The 17,118-nt window shown below is 34.1% G+C and overlaps 1 protein-coding gene across 1 annotated transcript; it reads left to right on the plus strand.

The window, feature by feature from the left end:
* The first annotated feature begins 1,139 nt into the window (after nt 1-1,139).
* On the plus strand, nt 1,140-17,110 carry LOC144361139 (natural resistance-associated macrophage protein 2-like). Its single transcript, XM_085494819.1, has 12 exons — nt 1,140-1,194; nt 1,602-1,669; nt 1,982-2,137; nt 2,379-2,448; nt 4,547-4,644; nt 5,008-5,097; nt 5,374-5,403; nt 5,737-5,957; nt 6,048-6,117; nt 6,845-6,922; nt 14,028-14,060; nt 14,453-17,110. The coding sequence occupies exons 2-12, from the start codon at nt 1,646-1,648 to the stop codon at nt 14,609-14,611; spliced, it is 1,029 nt and encodes a 342-aa protein (XP_085350945.1). The 5' UTR covers nt 1,140-1,194; nt 1,602-1,645; the 3' UTR covers nt 14,612-17,110.
* Nucleotides 17,111-17,118: the final 8 nt, after the last annotated feature.

Genomic DNA, 17,118 nt, shown 5'->3' on the forward strand with positions numbered 1-17,118 from the left:
GTGTGCTATTTGATATGTTCTATTCTCTATATATTTGTTTCAGCATTCCTATCTGGGCTGGTGTGCTATTTGACATGTTCTATTCTCTATATATTTGTTTCAGCATTCCTATCTGGGCTGGTGTTCTAATTGACATGTTCTATTCTCTATATATTTGTTTCAGCATTCCTATCTGGGCTGGTGTGCTATTTGACATGTTCTATTCTCTATATATTTGTTTCAGCATTCCTATCTGGGCTAGTGTGCTATTTGACATGTTCTATTCTCTATATATTTGTTTCAGCATTCCTATCTGGGCTGGTGTGCTATTTGATATGTTCTATTCTCTATATATTTGTTTCAGCATTCCTATCTGGGCTGGTGTTCTAATTGACATGTTCTATTCTCTATATATTTGTTTCAGCATTCCTATCTGGGCTGGTGTGCTATTTGACATGTTCTATTCTCTATATATTTGTTTCAGCATTCCTATCTGGGCTGGTGTGCTATTTGATATGTTCTATTCTCTATATATTTGTTTCAGCATTCCTATCTGGGCTGGTGTGCTATTTGATATGTTCTATTCTCTATATATTTGTTTCAGCATTCCTATCTGGGCTGGTGTGCTATTTGACATGTTCTATTCTCTATATATTTGTTTCAGCATTCCTATCTGGGCTGGTGTGCTATTTGATATGTTCTATTCTCTATATATTTGTTTCAGCATTCCTATCTGGGCTGGTGTGCTATTTGACATGTTCTATTCTCTATATATTTGTTTCAGCATTCCTATCTGGGCTGGTGTGCTATTTGATATGTTCTATTCTCTATATATTTGTTTCAGCATTCCTATCTGGGCTAGTGTGCTATTTGACATGTTCTATTCTCTATATATTTGTTTCAGCATTCCTATCTGGGCTGGTGTTCTAATTGACATGTTCTATTCTCTATATATTTGTTTCAGCATTCCTATCTGGGCTAGTGTGCTATTTGACATGTTCTATTCTCTATATATTTGTTTCAGCATTCCTATCTGGGCTGGTGTTCTAATTGACATGTTCTATTCTCTATATATTTGTTTCAGCATTCCTATCTGGGCTGGTGTGCTATTTGACATGTTTTATTATCTATTTATATGTTTCAGTATTCCTATCTGGGCAGGTGTTCTGATTACTGGTGTAGATACATTTACATTTCTCTTCTTGGAAAACTATGGTGAGAGTTTGTTTTTTAGTTGGTGCATAGATTTTCTGTATGAAGATTTAACGATGGGTTGGGATGATTGTTTTACCAATAGTTATATCTCAGAATATTTTAGTTTGCTGTCAGCAGACATATAGATTAGGATTGGTCTTTGTGATTGTTGCATTTCTCAGGAAAATTTGTTAAACAAGTCACTGAAAAATGTAATTTGGTGCTATCACACATGCTTGTAATGCTATTTTTGGTTGCACTGTGTCCATTCCATAACAAACAAAAGGTTTCACAGAGATACATGTACTAGTGCTTGTAATAAAAGTCCCTGTGACTACTCGTACGGACAAAAGAAGTGACCATTCTATAACTCATACATGTACTTTTCTCTTATATGGTGTGTTTTCTATACCATTTTCTAATTTCAGGTCTTCGTAAACTTGAAGCCTTTTTTTGTGCTCTTATCACAACCATGGCAGCTGCCTTTATGTACATGGTAAGTCAGAATGTTATTATGGGTGCATTTCATTCATTTTTTTTTACAAAATTTCAAAGAGTGTTTTCTTTTTCACAAAATTTTAAACAGTGTTTCCTTTTTCTACCAAAATAACAGTGAGCAACATGTGCAGGCATCACTAACATGTGACGATAAAGATTTCATATTTTATTAACACTTAACAATCAAATTTAGAATAGGTTAATTTCTCTCTTTTTGCCTTGCTGAAAATCCTGTGGAGAAGAATGTTGTGCATAGTTTAGATCTTTGTTTTCATTACTCTACTCTAAATCAATTGTTTTTTTGTCTCAGTACATCACAGTAGAACCAGACCAAGTAGCTATATTGAAAGGTATATTTATTCCTTGGTGCCAAAACTGTACGACAGATGCCATACAGATGGGTGTAGGTACAGTAGGTGCTGTTATTATGCCGCATAATATATATCTTCATTCGGCACTTGTCTTGGTAAGTATATAACGTAGTACCAGTGATTCATAATCAGTGTTGACATAGTCTTGGTCTCTGATTAACTGTGTTCATGTCATTTTATATTGTAAACTATATGTATAGGATAACATAACCAATATATCTGGTCATCTTCTTGTCATGTGTTGTGTTATTTAACCTGCATGCAGAATCATCATTTCTTCTTCCTTGTATCTCTCATGGTACTGTCTCAGTCAGTAACTTTTATCCTTGATTTCAGTCACGACAGATAGACAGGGCACAAAAACCTAAAGTCAAAGAGGCTAACATGTATTACACTATTGAGTCAGGTGAGTCACCAAACACTAAACGTTGATGACTAAACACTAAACGTTGATAACTAAACACTAAACGTTGATGACTAAACACTAAACGTTGATAACTAAACACTAAACGTTGATGACTAAACACTAAATGTTGATGACCAAGTACTGAACATTGATGACTAAACACTAAATGTTGATGACTAAACACTAAATGTTGATGACCAAACACAACATTGATGACTAAACACTAAATGTTGATGACTAAACACTAAATGTTGATGACTAAACACTAAATGTTGATGACTAAACACTAAATGTTGATGACTAAACACTAAACATTGATGACTAAATACTAAATGTTGATGACCAAACACTATATTTTGATGACTAAACACTAAACATTGACGACTAAACACTAAATGTTGCTGACCAAACACTAAATGTTGATGACCAAACACTAGATTTTGATGACTAAACACTAAATGTTGATGACCAAACAGTAGATGTTGATGACTAAACACTAAATGTTGATGACCAAACATTAAATGTTGATGACTAAACACTAAACATTGATGACTATACACTAGATTTTGATGACTAAACACTAAATGTTGATGACTAAACATTAAATGTTGATGACTAAACATTAAATGTTGACTAAACATTACATGTTTAATGACCAAACACTAAATGCTGATGATTAAACACTAAATGTTGATGACTAAACACTAAATGTTGATGAACAAACATTAAATGTTGATGACTGAACACTAGATTTTGATGACTAAACACTAAATGTTGATGACCAAACATTAAATTTTGATGACTAAACACTAAATGTTGATGACCAAACATTAAATGTTGATGACTAAACACTAAACATTGATGACTATACACTAAATGTTGATGACCAAACACTATATTTTGATGACTAAACACTAAACATTGATGACTAAACACTAAATGTTGCTGACCAAACACTAAATGTTGATGACCAAACACTAGATTTTGATGACTAAACACTAAATGTTGATGACCAAACACTAAATTTTGATGACTAAACACTAAATGTTGATGACTAAACATTAAATGTTGATGACCAAACATTAAATGTTGATTAAATGTTGATGACCAAACACTGAATGGTTATGGACAAACATTATATGTTGATGACCGAAAATTAAATGTTGATTAAACATTAAATGTTGATGACCAAACACTGAATGGTTATGACCAAACATTATATGTTGATGACCAAACATTAAATGTTGATGACTAAACATTAAATGTTGATTAAACATTAAGTGTTGATGACCAAACACTGAATGGTTATGACCAAACACTAGATTTTGATGACTAAATACTAAATGTTGATGACTAAACATTAAATGTTGATGACTAAACATTAAATGTTGATGACCAAACACTAAATGTTGATGACTGAACATTAAATGTTGACTAAACATTACATGTTTAATGACCAAACACTAAATGCTGATGATTAAACACTAAATGTTGATGACTAAACACTAAATGTTGATGACAAACACTAAATGTTGATGGCTAAACATGAAATGTGGATGACTAAACACAAAATGTTGATAACTGAACACTAAATATTGATGACTGAACACTAAATGTTGATGACCAAACATTAAATGTTGACTAAACATTAAATGTTGATGACCAAACATTAAATGTTGGCTAAACACTAAATATTGATGACTGAACACTAAATGTTGATAACTGAACACTAAATAATGATGACTAAACACTAAATGTTGATGACCAAACATTAAATGTTGATGACTAAACACAAAATGTTGATGAGAAAACATTAAATGTTCATGACTAAACACTAAATGTTGATGACTAAACATTAAATGTTGATGACCAAACATTAAATGTTGATGACTAAACATTAAATGTTGATGACTAAACACTAAATGTTGATGACTAAACACTAAATGTTGATGACCAAACATTAAATGTTGACTAAACACAAAATGGTTATGGCTAAACACTAAATGTTGATGACCAAACACAAAATTTTGATAACCAAATGCTAAATTAAATTAATTTATAGGATTGACTAATTCTATAATTTCATTCTTTGTTTCAGCTATTGCTTTATTTGTTTCCTTTTTAATAAATTTATTTGTGGTAGCAGTGTTCGCTGCTGGTTTTTATCAACATCCCGATCCAAGTCTTCGCAATGCTGTAAGTATTATCACCTTATTAAGTGTTTGTATTAAGTTTTCCCCCATGTATTTTGATATTCATAATAACTATAAAGTGCTTACACATCACAGTCATTCGAACTATACAGTGCTTGACCTAATCAGTAGTCATGACAACTGTACAATGACTAACACATCACAGTCACGGCAATTGTACAGTGAATAAACCTCACAACACTGGAGGTGGTTTATTGCTTTAATAATCCTACGGTATATTTTCCAACTATCAAAAGTGTTTATATCCTGATAAACCAAACCAAAGATGTGTAGATTGATTCTACTGTTGTTGAGCAACAACAGTAGGATCAATCTAATGAACTTTGACTTTTCACATTCATTTCAGGGTGTCATGATAAAAGAAAAGTATGGAGAAGCAATGAAAATTATCTGGGGTATTGGTATCTTAGCTGCAGGTCAAAGTTCAACCATGACTGTAAGTGGGGATTCCATACAATGGTGTTCCACTGAAAATCTGTACATTTGTATCTAGCTGCAATAGCTACAAGTGATACCATTATTCCCATGATGTATCTCACTTGATAATGACTAAAGAATTTATGTTCAGTACATTTTTATCATCAATCTTTGTGTCAATCAATCATTTAGTGTATTTCAGTGGAATGTGTGGCCCCAATCTTTTGACTAATTTACATTTATGTGATTTAATCCATGTTACAAATGTGACTAAATGTGGTTTGTGTCTTTGCAGGGAACTTATGCTGGTCAGTTTGTGATGGAGGTAAGATAATATTACATCCTGATTTCATAGAGTACATGCATGTAACCAATTAATCAAGTACATGATTTGAACATGCTGGTGTTATATTCAAGTACATGGATACTGTATTCATACTTTACAACAGCTTACAATTCAAACTAAAAGATTTCTTGAGTTTGTGACAATTGAATCTAGAACAAATTAGTTTTTACCAACTTCTTAAGTTCTGACAATTGTACCTCAAGAGAATTAGTTGTCACTGACCCCCTTACTAAATTGTGACAGATGACATTGACTGTAAAATATTTAAACTATTCCAAAAAATAAATATCTTGAAATTTTTATTTCTTTCAGGGTTTTATAAAGATTAAGTGGGCAAAATGGAAAAGAGTACTCTTGACACGATCCATCGCAATGGTTCCATCAGTTCTTGTTGCTGTCTTGGCAACCAAGCAGTTAGACATACTAAATGAGTGGATCAACGTACTACAAAGTATCCAGTTACCATTTGCACTTTTACCAATTTTACATTTTACAAGTAGTCTTAGAATAATGGGAGATTTTAAAAATGGAGGGTAAGTCTTGAATTTTTGGTTTTTGTAACAAAACTTTAATTTGAAATGCATTTCTTTCTAATTAACTGTCTTAACGTTTCTATTTTATAGAGTTACAAAAGTTTTAATGTGGGGGCTGGCAGTAGTTGTCATGGCAATCAACATCTACTTAGTAGTTTTGGTGAGTATTGTTTTTTATGCCCAATCATTTAATCCATTTTTATTTATTTAATGAGTATTCAACTTAATTAATGAGTTTTTAACATATTTCAGCTTGTTCAATACTTTCCATACTGTTTGGTCAAATGTTCATTTCAGTTCAATATTAATGTTAAATTGAATTAATTGGACTACAGAATTTAGCATAATAATCCCTCCTTCCTTGGCTGAATTTGTATAAGCAAAATTAAAATTATATTTTTGGAGTGGTTGAACTATAACAGAAAAAGTGTGAAGCATGGAAACACAGAATAACTCAAAAGTACTTTCATAATTAATTTGATTTCTCATCAATAAGAAGAAAACACTAAAATTCATTGATGCCGTCTATACATCGCTATATCCTGCCAGGTGGTTGAAATACTAGAAAAAGGTTGTACATCTAATAGGACAATTACAGTAGTTTGCTTAGTACACCGCCTGTGAAATCTGTGCTCACTTATTTATTTATTTAGGCTATCCATGAAGGTTTTCAGCGTGCAATATGTTACATTTATCGTTTCCACAACCAATGTATTCCAAAGTTTGTAACTAGAAATTAAAAACAGATTAAATTTAAAAGTTTCGTATTCAGCATTATTCCATTGTCCTACTGAACATGTGTGAAATTGTTGCCCTTACTTATCTACCCTTGATTTTAGTATTTCTAAATGTTCTATTAATTATATAATTATTGTTTTTGTACACAGGCAGTACCTGTAGAATGGTATTCACTATTACCTGTGTGTGTCATAGGTCTAGTGTACTGTGCTTTCATAGTGTACTTGGTAAGTCAAATATTTAATAAAGTGTCTTTCCTAAATTGCTTGACTTTTTATCTTTAAACAACGTTTCCTCTGTTAAGAGTTCTCTTATAAACTCATTGCTGTTTTAAATTGTTCATCACAATATATAGTGTGTGATTTGATGACTTGTTGTCACTAATATGCTGAATGCTACCTACCTAATATGCTGAATGCTACCTACCTAATATGGTGAATGCTACCTACCTAATATGGTGAATGCTACCTACCTAATATGGTGAATGCTACCTACCTAATATGTTGAATTCTACCTACCTAATATGCTGAATGCTACCTACCTAATATGGTGAATGCTACCTACCTAATATGCTGAATGCTACCTACCTAATATGCTGAATGCTACCTACCTAATATGCTGAATGCTACCTACCTAATATGGTGAATGCTACCTACCTAATATGGTGAATGCTACCTACCTAATATGGTGAATGCTACCTACCTAATATGGTGAATGCTACCTACCTAATATGTTGAATGCTACCTACCTAATATGCTGAATGCTACCTACCTAATATGCTGAATGCTACCTACCTAATATGCTGAATGCTATCTACCTAATATGCTGAATGCTACCTATCTAATATGCTGAATGCTACCTACCTAATATGCTGAATGCTACCTACCTAATATGCTGAATACTACCTACCTAATATGGTGAATGCTACCTACCTAATATGCTGAATGCTACCTACCTAATATGCTGAATACTACCTACCGAATATGCTGAATACTACCTACCTAATATGGTGAATGCTACCTACCTAATATGGTGAATGCTACCTACCTAATATGGTGAATGCTACCTACCTAATATGTTGAATGCTACCTACCTAATATGTTGAATGCTACCTACCTAATATGCTGAATGCTACCTACCTAATATGCTGAATGCTACCTACCTAATATGCTGAATGCTACCTACCTAATATGCTGAATGCTACCTACCTAATATGCTGAATACTACCTACCTAATATGCTGAATGCTACCTACCTAATATGCTGAATGCTACCTACCTAATATGCTGAATGCTACCTACCTAATATGCTGAATACTACCTACCTAATATGCTGAATGCTACCTACCTAATATGCTGAATACTACCTACCTAATATGCTGAATACTACCTACCTAATATGCTGAATGCTACCTACCTAATATGCTGAATGCTACCTACCTAATATGCTGAATGCTACCTACCTAATATGCTGAATGCTACCTACCTAATATGCTGAATGCTACCTACCTAATATGCTGAATGCTACCTACCTAATATGCTGAATACTACCTACCTAATATGCTGAATGCTACCTACCTAATATGCTGAATGCTACCTACCTAATATGCTGAATACTACCTACCTAATATGCTGAATGCTACCTACCTAATATGCTGAATACTACCTACCTAATATGCTGAATGCTACCTACCTAATATGCTGAATACTACCTACCTAATATGCTGAATACTACCTACCTAATATGCTGAATACTACCTACCTAATATGGTGAATGCTACCTACCTAATATGCTGAATACTACCTACCTAATATGGTGAATGCTACCTACCTAATATGCTGAATGCTACCTACCTAATATGCTGAATACTACCTACCTAATATGCTGAATACTACCTACCTAATATGGTGAATGCTACCTACCTAATATGGTGAATGCTACCTACCTAATATGCTGAATACTACCTACCTAATATGCTGAATACTACCTACCTAATATGCTGAATGCTACCTACCTAATATGCTGAATACTACCTACCTAATATGCTGAATGCTACCTACCTAATATGGTGAATGCTACCTACCTAATATGCTGAATACTACCTACCTAATATGCTGAATGCTACCTACCTAATATGCTGAATACTACCTACCTAATATGCTGAATGCTACCTACCTAATATGCTGAATGCTACCTACCTAATATGGTGAATGCTACCTACCTAATATGCTGAATGCTACCTACCTAATATGTTGAATGCTACCTACCTAATATGCTGAATGCTACCTACCTAATATGCTGAATGCTACCTACCTAATATGCTGAATGCTACCTACCTAATATGCTGAATGCTACCTACCTAATATGCTGAATGCTACCTACCTAATATGCTGAATGCTACCTACCTAATATGCTGAATGCTACCTACCTAATATGGTGAATGCTACCTACCTAATATGGTGAATGCTACCTACCTAATATGCTGAATGCTACCTACCTAATATGCTGAATGCTACCTACCTAATATGCTGAATGCTACCTACCTAATATGCTGAATGCTACCTACCTAATATGCTGAATGCTACCTACCTAATATGTTGAATGCTACCTACCTAATATGCTGAATGCTACCTACCTAATATGCTGAATGCTATCTACCTAATATGCTGAATGCTACCTATCTAATATGCTGAATGCTACCTACCTAATATGCTGAATGCTACCTACCTAATATGCTGAATACTACCTACCTAATATGGTGAATGCTACCTACCTAATATGCTGAATGCTACCTACCTAATATGCTGAATACTACCTACCGAATATGCTGAATACTACCTACCTAATATGGTGAATGCTACCTACCTAATATGGTGAATGCTACCTACCTAATATGGTGAATGCTACCTACCTAATATGTTGAATGCTACCTACCTAATATGTTGAATGCTACCTACCTAATATGCTGAATGCTACCTACCTAATATGCTGAATGCTACCTACCTAATATGCTGAATGCTACCTACCTAATATGCTGAATACTACCTACCTAATATGCTGAATGCTACCTACCTAATATGCTGAATGCTACCTACCTAATATGCTGAATGCTACCTACCTAATATGCTGAATACTACCTACCTAATATGCTGAATGCTACCTACCTAATATGCTGAATACTACCTACCTAATATGCTGAATACTACCTACCTAATATGCTGAATACTACCTACCTAATATGCTGAATGCTACCTACCTAATATGCTGAATGCTACCTACCTAATATGCTGAATGCTACCTACCTAATATGCTGAATGCTACCTACCTAATATGCTGAATGCTACCTACCTAATATGCTGAATGCTACCTACCTAATATGCTGAATGCTACCTACCTAATATGGTGAATGCTACCTACCTAATATGCTGAATGCTACCTACCTAATATGCTGAATACTACCTACCTAATATGCTGAATGCTACCTACCTAATATGCTGAATACTACCTACCTAATATGCTGAATGCTACCTACCTAATATGCTGAATACTACCTACCTAATATGCTGAATGCTACCTACCTAATATGCTGAATGCTACCTACCTAATATGCTGAATGCTACCTACCTAATATGCTGAATGCTACCTACCTAATATGCTGAATGCTACCTACCTAATATGCTGAATGCTACCTACCTAATATGCTGAATGCTACCTACCTAATATGCTGAATACTACCTACCTAATATGCTGAATGCTACCTACCTAATATGCTGAATACTACCTACCTAATATGCTGAATGCTACCTACCTAATATGCTGAATACTACCTACCTAATATGCTGAATACTACCTACCTAATATGCTGAATACTACCTACCTAATATGGTGAATGCTACCTACCTAATATGCTGAATACTACCTACCTAATATGGTGAATGCTACCTACCTAATATGCTGAATGCTACCTACCTAATATGCTGAATACTACCTACCTAATATGCTGAATACTACCTACCTAATATGGTGAATGCTACCTACCTAATATGGTGAATGCTACCTACCTAATATGCTGAATACTACCTACCTAATATGCTGAATACTACCTACCTAATATGCTGAATGCTACCTACCTAATATGCTGAATACTACCTACCTAATATGCTGAATGCTACCTACCTAATATGGTGAATGCTACCTACCTAATATGCTGAATACTACCTACCTAATATGCTGAATGCTACCTACCTAATATGCTGAATACTACCTACCTAATATGCTGAATGCTACCTACCTAATATGCTGAATGCTACCTACCTAATATGGTGAATGCTACCTACCTAATATGCTGAATGCTACCTACCTAATATGTTGAATGCTACCTACCTAATATGCTGAATGCTACCTACCTAATATGCTGAATGCTACCTACCTACTATGCTGAATGCTACCTACCTAATATGCTGAATACTACCTACCTAATATGCTGAATGCTACCTACCTAATATGCTGAATGCTACCTACCTAATATGGTGAATGCTACCTACCTAATATGCTGAATACTACCTACCTAATATGCTGAATGCTACCTACCTAATATGCTGAATGCTACCTACATAATATGCTGAATGCTACCTACCTAATATGCTGAATGCTACCTACCTAATATGCTGAATGCTACCTACCTAATATGCTGAATGCTACCTACCTAATATGGTGAATACTACCTACCTAATATGCTGAATGCTACCTACCTAATATGCTGAATGCTACCTACCTAATATGCTGAATACTACCTACCTAATATGCTGAATGCTACCTACCTAATATGCTGAATGCTACCTACCTAATATGCTGAATGCTACCTACCTAATATGCTGAATGCTACCTACCTAATATGGTGAATGCTACCTACCTAATATGGTGAATGCTACCTACCTAATATGCTGAATACTACCTACCTAATATGCTGAATGCTACCTACCTAATATGCTGAATGCTACCTACCTAATATGCTGAATGCTACCTACCTAATATGCTGAATGCTACCTACCTAATATGCTGAATGCTACCTACCTAATATGCTGAATGCTACCTACCTAATATGCTGAATGCTACCTACCTAATATGCTGAATGCTACCTACCTAATATGGTGAATGCTACCTACCTAATATGTTGAATGCTACCTACCTAATATGCTGAATGCTACCTACCTAATATGCTGAATACTACCTATCTAATATGCTGAATACTACCTACCTAATATGGTGAATGCTACCTACCTAATATGGTGAATGCTACCTACCTAATATGCTGAATGCTACCTACCTAATATGCTGAATGCTACCTACCTAATATGCTGAATGCTACCTACCTAATATGGTGAATGCTACCTACCTAATATGTTGAATGCTACCTGCCTAATATGCTGAATGCTACCTACCTTATATTGTTGAATGCTACCTACCTAATATGCTGAATGCTACCTACCTAATATGCTGAATACTACCTACGTAATATGCTGAATGCTACCTACCTAATATGCTGAATGCTACCTACCTAATATGGTGAATGCTACCTACCTAATATGCTGAATACTACCTACCTAATATGCTGAATACTACCTACCTAATATGCTGAATGCTACCTACCTAATATGCTGAATACTACCTACCTAATATGGTGAATGCTACCTACCTAATATGGTGAATGCTACCTACCTAATATGCTGAATGCTATCTACCTAATATGCTGAATACTACCTACCTAATATGCTGAATGCTACCTACCTAATATGCTGAATGCTACCTACCTAATATGCTGAATGCTACCTACCTAATATGCTGAATGCTACCTACCTAATATGCTGAATGCTACCTACCTAATATGGTGAATGCTACCTACCTAATATGCTGAATACTACCTACCTAATATGCTGAATACTACCTACCTAATATGCTGAATGCTACCTACCTAATATGCTGAATACTACCTACCTAATATGGTGAATGCTACCTACCTAATATGGTGAATGCTACCTACCTAATATGCTGAATGCTATCTACCTAATATGCTGAATACTACCTACCTAATATGCTGAATGCTACCTACCTAATATGGTGAATGCTACCTACCTAATATGCTGAATGCTACCTACCTAATATGCTGAATGCTACCTACCTAATATGGTGAATGCTACCTACCTAATATGCTGAATGCTACCTACCTAATATGCTGAATGCTACCTACCTAATATGCTGAATGCTACCTACCTAATATGCTGAATGCTACCTACCTAATATGTTTTCCAATACAGAAGGTAGTACAACCTAATACATCGTGTTAATAGGTGGTACTATGTTTACACATGTATAAATTAATGTCCCATAGAATCACATGTAAAACATGAAAGGTAAATGTGGAGTGGATGCCCTGTCATCTCAATATAGTGGTAGTCGAGTTGTTTTAACCTCATAACTGGACTTTACCCTCCAGGGTTCGTAGTATTGGGAAAATCCTTTGAAAGTCTTGAGGTCTGGAAAGTCTTTAAGTTGTCTTTAAATTACAGGAAAAATAAAAAAATCATTGAAAAGTCTTTAAATTTCTTCATAGTTTTTAATTAAGTTATTAATTAGAAAGGCCTCTTTTCTCTGCATAGAGTCTTTTTTTACAAAGTGTTTTCTACCCAAGTTCCAAGAAGTGTTGGCATTGATTGCTATCCCAGCGCCCACCCTTCTACCATGTTGGCCTGAATTAAGGGTCAAAATGTCTTGGAAAAATGCAAGAAAGTTTGGGAAAAGGTCTAGAAAAGTCTTGGAAATCATTTGGCTCTTGGTGCTATGGGCCCTGCCCTATCTGTTTTGAAAGAAATCATTGCCAATTTAAAAGCACCCTAGATATGAGGGCGCATTTCATCTGACCAAAGTACTTTTGACATCTATTTTCACTGAGCTGTAAAACCTATCATGTTTCAACCCAGTGTTTCTACAAGAATCTAAACTTTCATAGTCCCTCTATTTTGAGTCACAATGAAAAAATATGAATTTTGGCTATACCAGAAATTTAAAATTAGGAGGAGAACTGAGGAAATGTTTGTCAAATATAAACAAAATATTTTCCTGGAAACAACACCCTGAAAAGTGACATCAGGAACTAAAAGTGTTGAAAAAATAATATGCCATGGGAATGTGATAGTTTAAAATTATATCAAATATTATAACTTACAATTAGCATACATAACAGTGAATCTTGTGTGACTTTAGACTTCCTACACATTATCAACAGTGGGAATACAGTTATGGATCATTCTTAATTGAATGTGTTTATCTTTTTCAGGCTCTAGGGCTTAAACGATCAAGGGAAATCAGGGTATGTATGACAATTTCTTATCATAAAGAGGGTCGGCAAGGGGTATTTTCGTAAGCTGTAATCAATTGTTTTCAATTTTCGTAATAATGTAATTTAAATAAATAAAAAACGTAAACCCTGTAAACATGGGAAAGGTGTAAAATGTAATAGGCTATTTTATTCATCCATAATTTTACAAAGATATTATTTTTTGTAAGCGTATAAAACACTTTTCAAATTGAATGTCGTAATTCGTACTCAATTTCCAGTTTTTATTCTTGAAATCAAATTATCAAAAATATTATAAAAATGCACCAGCTACCCCCGCCCTTCATAATTTATACGTTGGCTATTCTTGTAACCATAGAGTCATCTATTGTACATAAACAACTTTCTCTTTTTTCATTTATAAGGTATGGCTTAGGAGTAATATATTTCGTCAAAGTGATACGATTGAAGAATGGGTTGACAGCAGGCCTCGGTACGATCATGAATCACATACAGAGCGCCCTCTACGGAACAATACTGATGAGGAAATATTTAGTAACTTTGTAAACCCAACAGCACGATAATTGGATTCAGTAGCTGAAAATATTCTTTTTAGTTGTGTCATTTTTTTAAACATGAAGCAATTTAAATATTTATTTTTAAATATTATTTTTTTTTGGGTTGTGTATGATGTTTTACCCTATGCCAGTGTAACAACGTTGTCTATTCCTGGTTGTGTATTTTAAAGTTATAAAAGGCAGTTGAATTTACATAGATTGTTGGGAAAAAATCTGAAAGTGATTCCATCTGCAAGATACTCTGGTTGATACCTGACAAGTTATTATTGGTCTTTATTACAAACAATCCCATCATGCATTGCTCTTTGGAATTCTGCTTTCTGTGAATGTTAAATCACAACTAAGTTGGAAAGTATGTGTTGTTTGAAGTTCATTTGGATGCCATAACAACTGCAGTTAAAAAATATAGACCGCCACAAGCATACCAAAATCAAAAGGTGATGTGTTAACATAATGAAGACCCTAATGTAAAAACATGAAGACCACTGTTTTCACACTTATCACCAGTTACTGCCATCTTTATATGAGTTCCACATCATATGTGTTCAGTGTAATAAACAGTGTTCTTCATTAATAGTGGATTATGCTGTATCTGAGTGGGAGGGACAAATCAGTAGATTAAATCATCTTATGGCACTGCTCTAATTATTAACAATGCTCCTAATTATGTTTTTAGAGTATTGACAAAGATATGAAATATTCTAAATTTGGATAGAATCAATGTTTATTGGGCGCAATTTTACCATTTTTTTTAGCCACTATGAAATTGACATTGTTAGCTGAAGAATTTTTATTTTTTTGGTTTGCTGCTGACTATAGAGTTGTTTTTATGTCCAGGGTAAATTACCCTTACAAATACTTATCCATAAGTGTTTGTTAGTAGACCATCTGTTTTTTTATTGAATACAGATATTGGAAATATTTGCTGTATTATATTCACCATTTTGTTTGTACAGATTCATAGCTAGCTGTAATATAATTATTAAAATAGTCTCTCACTCATGCCAACTTTTTGAAGGAATTTTGGATTTTACAGTACTTTGAAAATTCTAAAAAACATGTTGCTGACATTCAAACAGAATTGAATGGAATTCACATATAATGTCGGTGAGGTACAGGGAAAACGTTGTGTTCCTGGTCGTTGCATGCCACATCTTTATTTTAGATTTTTATCAGAATTTTAGAAGAAGAAAAAAATCCATTTTTCTTGAAAAATCAAAATAAAAGCATGATTTCTATAATAGTTTTAGCATAAAAAATGTTTGCATTGATTTTACAAATCAAATTTATCAGCACTATTCATATTATATTCTGGGCCTTTATAGATGCATCTATTTTATATTTGGTTTAAATAGTTAAACTGATCTGATCGGATCTATAACACTGTGATGTTCCTTGAGCAACTTAAAATAGCTTAATGCTTTTATTAGTCCCCGTTCAGATGAAGTCCGAAAACTTATAATTCGGTTTCCGTCTGTCCAACGTCATATTTCAGAATCCTGTAGACCGATTCCGTTCATTCTTTGCATGTGCCTAGTACCTTATGTGGGACATATGCACATGCAGTGGTTTAGCGATTCGATTCAAAATGGCCGACTGGCAGCCATCTTGTTTTTTGAAAATGTTGTACTGTAAAATCCTTTATTTTAGCTGGAATTAATTTTCGCTGAAAAAACTTTTTGTGTGTTTTATATGGAATTTATTTTCACTGATTTTCAACGAGTTGAATGTAAAATATAGGGTAAAAGGTATATTCGCTGGATTTTATTTTCACTGAATCATTCCTTCAGCGAAAATAGCGAAAATAAATTCCAAGCGGAAATAAAGTATTTTACAGTATTTTGGACATGCTTTGTCAGTTGTCATTCAAACTTGGTACATAGATTATACATGTCCATGACGATTTATTTCGCAATGGATCAAAGATGGTCGACTGGCAGGCAGCTTGTTTTTGTTTTTTTATGCGGTATCTTGGACGTGCTCTGTCAGTTTTCATTCAAATTTGGCACATACATGTACTTTATACATGTTAGGATGCATGTCCATGACAATTTGTTTCAAAATCTGGTCAAGGATGGCCGATTGACAGCCATCTGACTTTTTGGCCTTACTACTATATTTCCACAATTTATGTACAATTTTCATTCGTATTTGGCACATACATCATACATATCAGTGTGTTTCATAATCAGATATTGCCATATTACGACTACACCGAACACATGTTTTGATGTAAATAAACAATCTGTTGTATACGCCACTTGGAACTCAAGTTTCAAGGACACGCTCGCGACAACCCCTCCACTTTAATATGAAGAGCACAAAGAGAACTTAACGGGGACTGTGTCATTTTCAATGACTTGTTGTTAAGTAGATTTTCACTATTTTCATATTTCAAAATTTCATATTATGTTTCATTTATGTTCAAAGAGAGATACTTCATTAGATATGTATGTTACTTTATATGGATATATATCAATGCAATAAAAAATTCAATCCAAGAAATATGATTC

Source organism: Saccoglossus kowalevskii, chromosome 21, assembly GCF_978046115.1.
Source record: "Saccoglossus kowalevskii chromosome 21, keSacKowa6.1, whole genome shotgun sequence".
Taxonomy (NCBI): Eukaryota; Metazoa; Hemichordata; class Enteropneusta; family Harrimaniidae; genus Saccoglossus; species Saccoglossus kowalevskii.